We start from the raw sequence: 13,748 nt of genomic DNA, 5'->3' as shown, positions 1-13,748 counted from the left end.
TGTTTGAAATCGACTACATTGCAGTCGGTGACAAAATACTTACTGATCTACAAATCATCTTAAATGACTACTCATTATTAGTAGATGTGCCAGTCTGCTCAGTCATTTATCAGCTACTGAGAAAACGGCCTCAGAGAACACGGCCTGTAGAGTTCATAAGGAAAGAGCTCCATCATCTGGTGCAGAATTGACAAAAGACTGTGAACTTTGTCCATCAGTGGATTGGCAGTCATGTTTAACAATGCTAGTTGAGATTGCTTGTGTACAGCTAAATCAGAGATAGGAAGTGACATAGTCCGTCATCAGATCGGAAGTCTCACTCTGGCAGCTGGTAGCTAGAATACCACCTTGTTCTTACTTGACCATACAGACTTTTCTGAGTGACAGTCTTTAGAAATGGATACTAATGTAAATGTGGAGAGTAGGACGAATGGGAATGAAAGCTCTTCATATTCATTGACAATATTTGGGAACTGTTTGAGATGTATTCGCAGGTTGATTCCTGTTGACTTCAAAAAAGAAATGATTGAATTATCAACATTGGCTGGGCCTGTGGTAAGAAACATCTTTATTACATTTTACGTGTCCACAATTAATTCAGAGTTATATGAAACCGTACATTTCTAGATTAAATTATTATTGTTATTTAGCAGTGTTTCTTATATAATATTGAATTCACTTAAAGGTCATTGGCACACTGGCTAATTATAGATTACTGGCATCTGGCACACTATAGATGTTTTTTCATCGCTTCATCTATCACCTTGCCTGTTTAACCTGAATTACTTTGAATGACCTCAAACCATACATTTGATGCATGTATAACACTTCAGTGCTAGGCCTATTCACTACACAGATTCCTGATAGTATACACAACTACATCAACTGATTTATCAAATGTTGTGGTTGTATCGGCACCAGGTTATGGCTCAGCTCATGGTCTTTTTAGTGAGTTTCGTCAGTACAGTTTTCTGTGGCCATTTGGGGAAGACAGAACTGGCAGGGGTGGCTCTCGCCATAGCTGTAAGTATTGATTGACTTATGAGTTTATATCACTTTTTTACTACAACAATTGTGGGTAATATTATACTGGGTACCAGTATGTTTGTGCCATAATGTGACTTCTGCCACTTCGTGTCATGCCAAACATGATGGCACAAACATACTGGTACCTAGCTGTGGTAATATTGCATAACTGTTGAAATTACAGCACACTATGAAATTTACAGTTTCAACCAATTTCAAAATGTCTCAAAATCTCTGTTCTGGTCTTCCAGGTGATTAATGTTACAGGTATCTCCATTGGGTCTGGTTTATCATCAGCGTGTGACACACTCATATCTCAGGTAGGTATGAAACCTGGTCTGTTTCCTCCTCCTAACACAGACCACTGTCCCAAAAATGTTACCAATAGCATCGTCGTCATAGCTCTGGTCCAGGGGGTCCTACACAGCTTGTTATTGCTCAATATCAGTAAACTGCACGTAATCACCACTGGGATTATTATTTGACCCTGTTGGTCATCTATGAATGTTTGAACATCTTGGCCATGTACTGTTATAATCTCCACCCGGCACAGCCAGAAGAGGACTGGCCACCCCTCAGAGCCTGGTTCCTCTCTAGGTTTCTTCCTAGGTTCCTGCCTTTCTAGGTAGTTTTTCCTAGCCAACTTGCTTCTACATCTGCATTGCTTCCTGTTTGCGGTTTTAGGCTGGGTTTCCGTACAGCACTTTGTGACATTGACTGATGTAAAAGGGCTTTATAAATACATTTGATTGATTGATGTAGCACCCTGGACCATAGCTACAGTATCCTGCCATTCCACTCAAAGATGAACTTGATTATTTCTCCCTGCAGACCTTTGGGAGCCGCAACCTCCTGAAAGTTGGGGTCATTCTACAGAGAGCCATCCTCATTCAACTTCTGGCCTGTTTTCCATGCTGGGCTATTCTCATCAACACAGAACCCATCCTCCTGGCTGTCAAACAGAGCCCAGAGGTCGCCAGGTAGGTCAGACTCTTCCAGTCACTGCACACAGTTACCCCAGATCTAATAGACATCTAAAATGGCACCCTATTCCTTACATAGTGCGGTACTTTTGACTCAGGGCCCATAGGGATTAGAATGATATTTGGGACACAGGCTATGTCTGTGAATGTGTCTGTTTTCTGTGATTCACAAGTGACATGTAGAGATTGGTTTGTAGAATGTGATTACTGTTTTGGATCATTCTGATAGAGCTCTCTTATGTCACTTTAGGTTGTCTCAGATCTATGTGAAGATTTTTATGCCAGCACTCCCAGTGAGTACATCTATCTACCCAGACACACGTGAACACAGTCGATTAAGCAGTAGTGTAAAATAAAAATACTTTAAAGTACTACTTAAGTAGTTTTTGGGGTATCTGTACGTTACTTTACTATTACTATTTTTGACAACTTTTACTTCCTAAAGAAAATAATGTACTTTTTACTCCATACATTTTCCCTGACACAAAAAAGTACTCGTTACACTAAGGCTTAGCAGGTCAGGAAAATGGTCAAATTCACGTACTTATCAAGAGAACATCCCTGGTCATCCCTTCTGGCAGAATCGCGAAACACAAATGCTTAATTTGTAAATCATTTCTTAGTGTTGGAGTGTGCCCCCGGTAATCTGGACACTTTCTTTCTAAAACTATCTGCCGAAAATGCTGCAACCCCTATTACTAGCCTGTTCAACCTCTCTTTCGTGTCGTCTGAGATTCCCAAAGATTCAAAGCAGCTGCGGTCATCCCCCTCTTCAAAGGGGGAGACACTCTAGACCCAAACTGCTACAGACCTATATCTATCCTACCCTGCCTTTCCAAAGTCTTCGAAAGCCAAGTCAACAAACAGATTACCGACCATTTCGAATCCCACCGCACCTTCTCCGCTATGCAATCTGGTTTCAGAGCTGGTCATGGGTGCACCTCAGCCACGCTCAAGGTCCTAAACGATATCTTAACCGCCATCGATAAGAAACAATACTGTGCAGCCATATTCATTGACCTGGCCAAGGCTTTCGACTCTGTCAATCACCACATCCTCATCGGGCAGACTCGATAGCCTTGGTTTCTCAAATGATTGCCTCACCTGGTTTACCAACTACTTCTCTGATAGAGTTCAGTATGTCAAATCGGAGGGCCTGTTGTCCGGGCCTCTGGAAGTCTCTATGGGGGTGCCACAGGGTTCCATTCTTGGGCCGACTCTCTTCTCTGTATACATCAATGATGTCGCTCTTGCTGCTGGTGAGTCTCTGATCCACCTATTCGCAGACGACACCATTCTGTATACTTCTGGCCCTTCTTTGGACACTGTGTTAACAAACCCTCCAGACGAGCTTTAATGCCATACAACTCTCCTTCCGTAGCCTCCAACTGCTCTTAAATACAAGTAAAACTAAATGCATGCTTTTCAACCGATCGCTGCCTGCACCTGCCCACCCGTCCAGCATTACTACTCTGGACGGTTCTGACTTAGAATACCTAGGTGTCTGGTTAGACTGTAAACTCTCCTTCCAGACTCACATCAAACATCTCCAATCCAAAGTTAAATCTAGAATTGGCTTCCTATTTCGCAAGAAAGCATCCTTCATTCATGCTGCCAAACATACCCTCGTAAAACTGACCATCCTACCGATCCTCGACTTCGGCGATGTCATTTACAAATAAATTGGATGCGGTTTATCACAGTGCCATCCGTTTTGTCACCAAAGCCCCATATACTACCCACCATTGAGACCTGTACGCTCTCGTTGGCTGGCCCTCGCTTCATACTCGTCGCCAAACCCACTGCCTCCAGGTCATCTACAAGACCCTGCTAGGTAAAGTCCCCCCTTATCTCAGCTCGCTGGTCACCATAGCAGCACCCACCTGTAGCACGCGCTCCAGCAGGTATATCTCTCTGGTCACACCCAAAACCGCTCCTTCCAGTTCTCTGCTGCCAATGACTGGAACGAACTTCAAAAATCTCTGAAACTGGAAACACTTATCTCCCTCACTAGCTTTAAGCACCAGCTGTCAGAGCAGCTCACAGATTACTGCACCTGTACATAGCCCATCTATAATTTAGCCCAAACAACTACCTCTTCCCCTACTGTATTTATTTATTTAGCTTCTTTGCACCCCATTATTTCTATTTCTACTTTGCACATTCTTCCACTACAAATCTACCATTCCAGTGTTTTACTTGCTATATTGTATTTACTTCACCACCATGTCCTTTTTTTGCCTTTACCTCCCTTATCTCACCTCACTTGCTCACATTGTATATAGACTTATTTTTCTACTGTATTATTGACTGTATGTTTGTTTTACTCCATGTGTAACTCTGTGTTGTTGTATGTGTCGAACTGCTTTGCTTTATCTTGGCCAGGTCGCAATTGTAAATGAGAACTTGTTCTCAACTTGCCTGCCTGGTTAAATAAAGGTTAAATAAAAAAAATAAAAAAATAAAATCTGTAAATTACATAAACCAAACATATTGTGCCTTCTGGTTTGCGTAATATAATCTATTTCAAAATATTTATTTACTTTTGATACTGAAGTATATTTAAAAATAAATACTTTTAGACTTTTACTCAAGTAATATTTTACTGGGTGACTTTCACTTTTACTTGAGTAATTTTCTATTAAGGTATCTTTACTTTTACTCAGTATGACAATTGGATACTTTTTCCACCACTGCAATTAAGATGAATTTATCATGTCAATAACTTACTGAAACATGTTCATCATACATTTTTTAACAGGCCACTTTTATTTACCAGCTGGAGGCCAGATATCTACAGAATCAGGTTAGAGCTAACCTAGACCTCAGTCAGTTGGCCTGCAAAGAGAATAATCACCTGACCATTTGATCTGAATGAGACTTTATTGTCCTTCAGGGAATCATATGGCCGCAGGTCATCACAGGTGTGGTGGCTAACCTACTGAATGCCCTCATCAACTACATCTTCCTCTATGTTCTGGGCCTGGGTGTAGCGTGAGTGTCATCCCCAAACAGTGATTATTCATTATGCATTGAGGGCTATAGGATGTAATGTATGTTGTGGATTGTTTTCGGGTGACAGTGGGTCTGCTTGGGCCAACACCATCTCTCAGCTCTCTCTTGCTGTTATGCTCTATACCTACATCATATGGAAGGGACTACACAAGGCCACCTGGGCAGGTGAGACATGATTACACTAAAGTATATACCACCAAATTCACAAACTCTTTGAACTGTCTGTGACTTGAATGGACCCCATACAAAGTGATGCATAATATGCATTTATTACAGTTTTTTCCAACTGCTTACACACGATTTCAAAACTGTAAAAAAAATTCAAAACTCTACACACAATTCCCAAAACTGCACACATAAAATGCAAAATGCCTCACATCTCCTTCAAAATGTAACACTGCATTCAAAATGACATGAACACATGTCAGAATGAAGCATTTGCATCAAATGGCAAACACTGCTTTCATAATACTACATTTTTGGATATACCATGTAAACACTGTTGTTCTAAATCTAAAGCTCTTTGGTCTTTCATAGGCTTATATCTACATTTCAATACAATGTTCTACAGTGAAAGTAATCGGCTGAGAGGGGTAACAAGTACACTGTAAACACCAATGCAATGTAGAAACAGAGGGGGGGGGGGGTGCTAAGCTACGCTCCATCTCTTCTCCGGCCTGGGTCTGGCTACATCACAAGATACGTTTTTTCTTGCCAAAAATCGAGGGAAGTATCTCCTAGCATGGCGTATCCAACCTTGGACAGAGGCAACCTCTATGTCCCCACATGCGTCCGCCATTACCTGGAGAAGCGGCATGTGGGCATAGGGTTGGCGATCATACACTTTCCAGCGCCAGGCTGAGAATAATTCCTCTATGGGATTTAGAAAAGGTGAGTATGGGGGTAGGTACAAAACTACAAATTGTGGATGGGTGGCAAACCAGTTTTGGACCAGAACAGCCCGGTGAAAACTAACATTGTCCCATAAAACCACAAATCTAGCAGGCTCCTGATCTGGATCAGGGACAAGCATTGTGCAAATTGCATCCAGAAAAGTGAGCATATGGTCAGTGTTGTATGGACCCAATGTGGCATTGTGATGGAGGACCCCGTTTTGAGTGATGGCAGCACACATAGTTATATTACCCCCATGCTGTTCAGAGACATTGGTAATTGCCCTCTGTCCTATTACATTTCTTCTGCGGCGCCTGGTTTTGGTGAGGTTGAAGCCAACCTCATCCACATAAATATATTCATGGCGAATTACATGGGCATCCAGCTCCAATACTCTCTGTAACAGACAAAGGGATATACAGATGACTAAATATGGTCTGAAGTACTGGAAGTAGTGTTGCAAACATACCTCTACAAAGTCATGTCGCATATTCTTGACTCTGTCAGAGTTTCTCTCAAATGGCACCTTGTAAAGTTGTTTCATCGTCACTCTGTGCCGTTGGAGGATGCGTTGTATGGTCGACAGGCTTACAGCATTGAAGTTCTTAAATATGGTGTCATTATTCAAGATATGCTCTCTTATCTCTTGAATCCTAATTGCATTGTTGGCCAAAACCATATTTATAATTGCAGTCTCTTGTACATCTGTAAACAAGCGTCCTCGTTCTCCATGATGTCTTTGCCTTTCCACTCTGTACAGAATTCAAACACAGTATGTGTTCAGCATAGGAACTGTAAACAATGTACAAAAAAATGTAGTACAGCATGATAACCAACCTCATTCATTCAATGCAGTGCAGTAAATGGATGGCTTAGAGTTACAAATGTTTATGCAATACTATGCAGTCATACGTATTTTACAGTACATTACTGTAATGCTAAAATAGTCATTAGATAGTTGCATACCTGTTCTCATTTCTGAAGGTTCAAATTATGGACACCACTGTAAATCGACTCAAGTTGGTCAAACTGTGGTTGATCAAATGATCAACAAGTGTTGCCCTAATCTCATCAGAGATGGCTCTCCTTCCTTCTCTTCTTTGCCCTAGTCCTCTTCTTCCTCTTCCTCTCCCTCCTACTCCTCTTGCTCTCTGTCCATTGTTGGCATCCATTGTTCAAAACAGGTAATCTGACCTTTGACCTATTTATAGGCCTATACTACAGTAAAGCAGTGATTGGTTAGTGATCAGTTAAGCTATTAGTGTTTGCACATGTATGTGTGTGTGACCTGGTGAGTAAGTATAGCATTTTGATTGGTTGTGTTTGGAAAAGGAAAGCAAGTCACTTCCTGTTAGATTTTTGTCTTTTAGGTAGAGAATTGTGTGTAGTGTTTTGAAAAAAGTGTTTTATGCAATTGACAACTGAGTCAAAGGCTGAGAAATAGCTTATGGTTTTAGATATTTAGTGTATAGTTTTGCACTTTGAGTGAGAGGTTTCAAAAATCGTGTGACATGAAAGGATTTTGTGTGTAAGCAGTTGGAAAGAACTGTAATATGCATTTATTGAGGGACAGCAGTGCAATGTCAAACCAAGTGTGCTGTTTTTGGCTTCCTAATGCATTAACACAGCATGGTTTTGGTTCAGACCCAAACACCTTCTGTGAGAACATGAGCATTAACCTTTCAGTGAGGTTCCCAGTGTCTGAGCCTTGTTATCCTTGTAGGCTGGTCTTGGGAGTGCCTGGAAGACTGGGACACATATGTCCACCTGGCCATTCCTAGCATGATCATGCTGTGTGTGGAGTGGTGGACCTATGAGATTGGAGGTTTTCTAGCAGGTACGGCAACAGATGGAAGCAGGTCTATTTGGCGTCTGGTTTTTTTGTTATTTAGCTATCTGGTTGTTTTGCATTGAAGTCTATGAATGTCATTGAATGTCTCTCTATTGTTATTTGTTTTATGTGAAATGGTGTTCTAGATTTTACTGTTTGCTTGTGGGTATTTCTACACATTACACACTGTTTAGATGTTACAGTGTTTCTGCTTTGGTTTGATATCCTGTCTCACTACCTCTCAATGGCAGGTCTGATAAGTGAGGTGGAGCTTGGAGCACAATCAGTCGTCTACGAACTGGCAAACATTTGCTACATGGTAAATATATAGTTAAGACCTTTTTAAATTTTTTTTGGCAAATGTTCATCCATCATACCATATTTTACACTAGTCACATAGAGAGTGAGCCATCTGTGTGTGTGTGTGTGTGTGTGTGTGTGTGTGTGTGTGTGTGTGTGTGTGTGTGTGTGTGTGTGTGTGTGTGTGTGTGTGTGTGTGTGTGTGTGTGTGTGTGCGCGTGCGTGCGTGCGTGCGTGTGTGTCTGTGTTGTCAGTTCCCTCTAGGGTTCAGTGTGGCAGGCAGTGTGAGGGTGGGCAATTCTCTGGGGGCTGGAGATACAGAGCAGGCCAAGCTGTCTGCCAAGCTGGCCATGTTCTGTGCTGGTACGTGTGTAGACCTCAAATAATATTTCAAAGATTGACAAGAGAAAATAAAGCATTAATACGATAATTAAATGATACGTTTCACTGAAGAAATGTATGACCTTTTGTCTCTGTCCAGGGTCAGTTTCTGTGTGCTTGTCGGTTCTTGTTGGGATACTGAAGGACAAAATCTCCTATGTCTTTACATATGATGAGTGAGTAATGTAGTCTGTGGTAATTTACCACTACAAATTTGCTTCTGTGGCTTTGGGAACTGTTGTTCATCGCCATGACTGCAGTTTGTTGTGTTTTAATACAACCCTGGTGTGTTGTAATGTATCTGTGTATGAGCGTGAACATTGATGACCTTTTTTTATGACATAGCAGAAGTACACAGTCATGAACTTTGCTTACATATTCCTTCACACTTTAACTAGGGTGAGATGTCTCTGTCATTGATTTACATAACTGAATGTATTTCTTCCCCCTTGAATTTCTACCAACAGGCAGATCAGAGAGAGGGTTGCTCAAGTTATGGCTTTCTACGCCCCTTTTCTTCTGTTAGATGCAATATCGGTAAGGAGTCAATGCTGCTACTGTATCACAACTTATAGCTCCCTTTACTCATCACATTACAGATCCACTCTTTATAATATCAAAGGTACTATTATAACAGGTACAGTGCATTAAGGAAAGACTTCTTCCACATTTGTTACATTACAGCCTTATTCTAAAATGTATTACATTATTTCCTCCCTCATCACTCTATACACAATACCCCATAATGACAGAGCAAAACCAGGATTACATTTTTTTCACAAATGTATAAAAAAATATATATATACTGTATATATATATATATATATATATACATAAATATTCAGACCCTTTACTCAGTACTTTGTTGAAGCACCTTTTGGCAGCGATTACAGGCTTGAGTCTTCTTGGGTATGATGCTACAAGCTTGGCACAACTGTATTTGGGGAGTTTCTCCCATTCTTCTCTGCAGATCCTCTCAAGCTCTGTCAGGTTGGATGAGGAGCGTCACTGCACAGCTATTTTCAGGTCTCTCAAGAGATGTTCGATTGGGTTCAAGTCTGGGCTCTGGCTGGGCCACTCAAGGGCATTCAGAGACTTGCATTGTCTTGGCTGTGTGCTTAAGGTCATTGTCCTGTTGAAGATGAACCTCACCCAGTTTGAGGTCCTGAGCACTCTGGAGGAGGTTTTCATTAAGGATCTCTCTGTAATTTGCTCTGTTCATCTTTCCCTCAATCCTGACTAGTCTCCCAGTCCCTGCCACTAAAAACCATCCCCACAGCATGCTTCTGCCACCACCATGCTTCATCTTAGAGATAGTGCCAGGTTTTATCCAGACATGATGCTTGGCATTCAGGCCAAAGTGTTCAATCTTGGGCATCCCGGGTGGCTGCGTTGCAGTGCTAGCTGTGCCACCAGAGACTCTGGGTTCGCGCCCAGGCTCTGTCGCAGCCGGCCGCGACCGGGAGGTCCGTGGGGCGACGCACAATTGGCCTAGCGTCATCCAGGTTAGGGAGGGTTTGATATCCTTGTCTCATCACACACTAGCGACTCCTGTGGCCGACTCCTGTGGCCGGGCGCAGGGCACGCTAACCAGGTCGCCAGGTGCACTGTGTTTCCTCCGACACATTGGTGCGGCTGGCTTCCGGGTTGGATGCGCGCTGTGTTAAGAAGCAGTGCGGCTTGGTTGTGTTTCGGAGGACGCATGGCTTTCGACCTTCGTCTCTCCCGAGCCCGCACGGGAGTTGTAGCGATGAGACAAGATAGTAGTAACTACTAACAATTGGATACCACGAGAAAAGGTGGTAAAAAAAAGTGTTCAATCTTGGTTTCATCAGACCAGAGAATCTTGTTTCTCATGGTCAGAGCCCTTTAGGAGCCTTTTGGCAAACTCCAAGCGGGCTGGTATGTTCCTTTTACTGAGGAGTTGCTTCCGTCTACCACAAAGGCCTGATTGGTGGAGTGGTGCAGATATGGTGGGCCTTCTTGAAAGTTCTCCCATCTCTGGAGCTCTGTCAGAGTGACCATTAAAGGGGTAAACTACCTCTTTACATCTGTAGTCTGGTCTCCTTCACCACCAGCAGTTACCATACCCGATCTGCTAGGTGGTTGCTACTTAAAGTCCCCAGGACTTTCACAGTATTAGGCAATACTGCCTTCTCTTCTTGTGCACCAGACACATTTTTTTATTTAACCAGGTAGACTAGTTGAGATCAAGTTCTCATTTACAACTGCGACCTGGCCAAGATAAAGCAAAGCAGTGCGACACAAACAACAACACAGAGTTACACATGGAATAAACAAAACATACAGTCAATAAGACAATAGAAAAAAAGTCTATATACATGGAATAATCTACAATCCATGCTTCATCTAGATATGTTAGTGCCACTGAATGAATTTAAAATATTGAAGGGAGACTCTTAGAGAGGAGTGTAAATGCTTTTTTTTTAGGTTGGATCATGTTGCTGTATTGTATTGTTCTATGTTTTAATTCTGTAATGTATTGATTGTTGCTGCCTTCTTGGACAGGTCTCCTTTGAAAAAGAGACTCTGGGTCTCAATGAGTTTTTCCTGGTTAAATAAAGGTTACATTTAAAAAATATAAAACAATTGGTCACCTCCCTGACCAAGGCTCTTCTCCCCCGATTGTTCAGTTTGGCTGGGCAGCCAGCTCTAGGAAGAGTCTTGGAGGTCCTTCTCACATTTAAGAATGATGGAGGCCACTGTGTTCTTGGGGAACTTCAATGCTGCAGAAATGTTTTGGTACCCTTCCCCAGATCTGTGCCTCAACACAATCCTGTCTCAGATCTCTAAGGACAATTCCTTTGACATCATGGCTTGGTTTTTGCTTTGACGTACACTGTCAACTGTGGGACCTTTACATAGACAGGTGTGTGTCTTTTCGAATCAGGCCCATTCAATTTAATTTACCACAGGTAGACAGACGCCAATCAAAACATCTCAAGGATGATCAATGGGAACAGGATGCACCTGAGCTCAATTTCGAGTCTCATAGCAAAGGGTCTGAATACTTGTGTAAATAAGGTATTTCTGTTTTTTATTTGCAAAAATGTCAAAAAAATATGTTTTTCGCTTTGTGATTATATGGTTTTATATGTAGCTTGATGTGGATTTTATTTGATATATTTTAAAATAAGGCTGTAACATCAAGGGGACTGAATACTTTCCGAAGGCACTGTATGTTTGTAGTACAACAGTAACTGGGTCTCTGTTTCTCCTGGTTCCCCAGGCTGCCTCAGGTAGTATTATAAGGGGTGCAGGTAAGCAGAAGGTTGGGGCGATATGCAACGTCCTGGGTTACTATGGGGTTGGCTTTCCTGTTGGAGTGTCCCTGATGTTTGCTGCCAAACTTGGAATCATGGGTAAGAACATCTATAAATGTGTTTCACATTTTGTCCTTTGAATTTATGGAGTAATATTTCATTCCTTTTTCAGTCTTTTGATTGCTCCCGTATTCCACCTGGGCGCCTGACTGTTTCGTAATTTAACAACATTACATTGTTGGTTTGTGTGGCAAGGTGACAAGTTGGCTAAAGCAAAGACAAACTGGTGCCAATCTCCCTACTGCTTCCTTCAGGTGTCTTCACTTAGACTGTCACCGTTATGCTTTGTCTCCACCCCCAGGCCTGTGGACCGGTCTGTTTACCTGTGTGTTCCTACAGTCCTCCTTCCTCATCCTCTACCTATCCAGAATGAACTGGAAGAAAGCCACTGTAGAGGTGAGGGAACAAAGGCACAACAGTCAAGTCTTTATTTCATTTCATGTAAATGCCTTGAAGAGGATATTCATGGTGATGTGTTGGGTTGTTTGCAGGCCCAGATCAGAGCTGAGGTACATGGGAACTCTACAGACATGGGTAAGAAAGTCTCAGTTTAATCATTGACCCTTCACTTTACTCAATTCAACTCTTTACATGGCTTTACAAATGTATAATTGTATTCTTGTTTATGGAAGAATCAATGCTCTGTCTAATAGGTGTGTTTCTGTGTGACAGACATGGCCCCAGAGGCCCAATCAAATGATATAGCTCCCTGTGAGGGCCACACAGACAGAAATGCCCTGGCTGAGGCTGACGGTGAGGTTGGGGACAGGGTAGCCCTTAGCAAGGTGGAGGCCCTTCTGGCCCACAGGGCCCTGGTTATGCGGAGGGGCCTGGCTCTGTGTGTCATGCTCTTCATCCTGGCCCTGGGAATCATCATCAACCTACTGCTCACCAACCTCACTTGAAGAACACAGAGTGAGTTCCAGAGAGGATGGATTCCAGAGAGGATGGGTTCCAGAGATGGCTCCACTCAACCAGAGTGGTCAGAGGACCACCTAAGCAATGATGCAGAGAAGATAGGACTGGATAGGAGCTGGCCAAACTATGGTGCCAAATTGTTCCAGTACTGTTGGTCTGTGAGGAGCCAACGGATTATATATTCTGGGTCTTTTCATTTCTCATCTGAATGAAATTGTATCACATTGTCTGAGCTGATTACACAAACCAATCAAACCTAATGTTTTCTCATGGTAATAATATAGTGCAAACCAAAAATTAAAGACAGACTCACACTGTACCATCCAAAATGTTTGTATTCCATTCTATTAATTAATTCCAGAAACAGTGGTGTCATACCCATAGGGGGCCCAAAGGCACATACCCCCTTATAATAAAAAATGTAAATGAACTACTTAACTTTTTTAAGCCAACGTTTTATCCTAATTATTTATAACAAGATCTGTCAGCGGTATTTTGCGGTGGGGGCACACCGACTGAACCAATACCCCCCCCCCATTCTTCCTCGTAAGTGTTTCCTTCCAAGGTGCACAGAGGAAAGATATACTTAGGCAGGAAGCTAGATACTCTAGTGTGCGCAATATCATCAGTGGAGGATGAGAGAGAGAGTGTAGAGTGACACACACAGCATTTGATTTGATTCTAGCTGCCAGTGATGGGCAGAAGGGTATGTTTGTAAATTAATTGTATCAAACTATTGATTCCTTCTTGAAGTTGGCTTTAGCTAGCCAGCTAGATAGGTTCCCAATCTCCCAACCTCATAACTCAACTCTAGGGTTGTGCGGCTGTCTGCCTAGGATAACCCTTTTTGCCATTTTTGGTTCCAGGTAGAACTCTTTTTGGTTCCAGGTAGAAGGGGGACAGCCGCAGAACCCTTTTGGAACCCATTTTTCTTAGAGTTGAGTTATGAGGTTGGGAGATTGGGAACCTATCTAGCTGGCTAGCTAAAGCCAACTTCAAGAAGGAATCAATAGGCTACACAGCTTGTTGAAATTAATTTACAAACATACCCTTCTG

The 13,748-nt window shown here is 42.3% G+C and overlaps 1 protein-coding gene across 1 annotated transcript; it reads left to right on the top strand.

Moving 5' to 3' along the window:
• The first annotated feature begins 396 nt into the window (after positions 1 to 396).
• On the top strand, positions 397 to 12,679 carry LOC139385981 (multidrug and toxin extrusion protein 1-like). The gene is made up of 17 exons (XM_071131298.1): positions 397 to 555; positions 922 to 1,023; positions 1,278 to 1,346; positions 1,858 to 2,006; positions 2,260 to 2,302; positions 4,771 to 4,815; positions 4,906 to 5,003; positions 5,092 to 5,189; positions 7,642 to 7,755; positions 8,001 to 8,068; positions 8,304 to 8,412; positions 8,531 to 8,606; positions 8,898 to 8,967; positions 11,681 to 11,813; positions 12,076 to 12,170; positions 12,266 to 12,308; positions 12,447 to 12,679. The coding sequence occupies exons 1-17, from the start codon at positions 397 to 399 to the stop codon at positions 12,677 to 12,679; spliced, it is 1,704 nt and encodes a 567-aa protein (XP_070987399.1).
• Positions 12,680 to 13,748: the final 1,069 nt, after the last annotated feature.

This window comes from Oncorhynchus clarkii, chromosome 27 (genome assembly GCF_045791955.1).
Source record: "Oncorhynchus clarkii lewisi isolate Uvic-CL-2024 chromosome 27, UVic_Ocla_1.0, whole genome shotgun sequence".
NCBI classification, from domain to species: Eukaryota; Metazoa; Chordata; class Actinopteri; order Salmoniformes; family Salmonidae; genus Oncorhynchus; species Oncorhynchus clarkii.
The sequence above is the reverse complement of the archived record's forward strand: the minus strand, read 5'-3'. Positions and strand labels throughout refer to the sequence as shown.

Bases quoted from the DNA above. Each gene is read 5' to 3' on its own strand.
- LOC139385981 (XM_071131298.1), top strand. From the start codon at position 397: ATGGATACTAATGTAAATGTGGAGAGTAGGACGAATGGGAATGAAAGC. The intron at 1,347-1,857 runs GTAGGTATGAAA...TTCTCCCTGCAG, and splicing joins GTGACACACTCATATCTCAG to ACCTTTGGGAGCCGCAACCT. The intron at 2,007-2,259 runs GTAGGTCAGACT...ATGTCACTTTAG, and splicing joins CAGAGCCCAGAGGTCGCCAG to GTTGTCTCAGATCTATGTGA.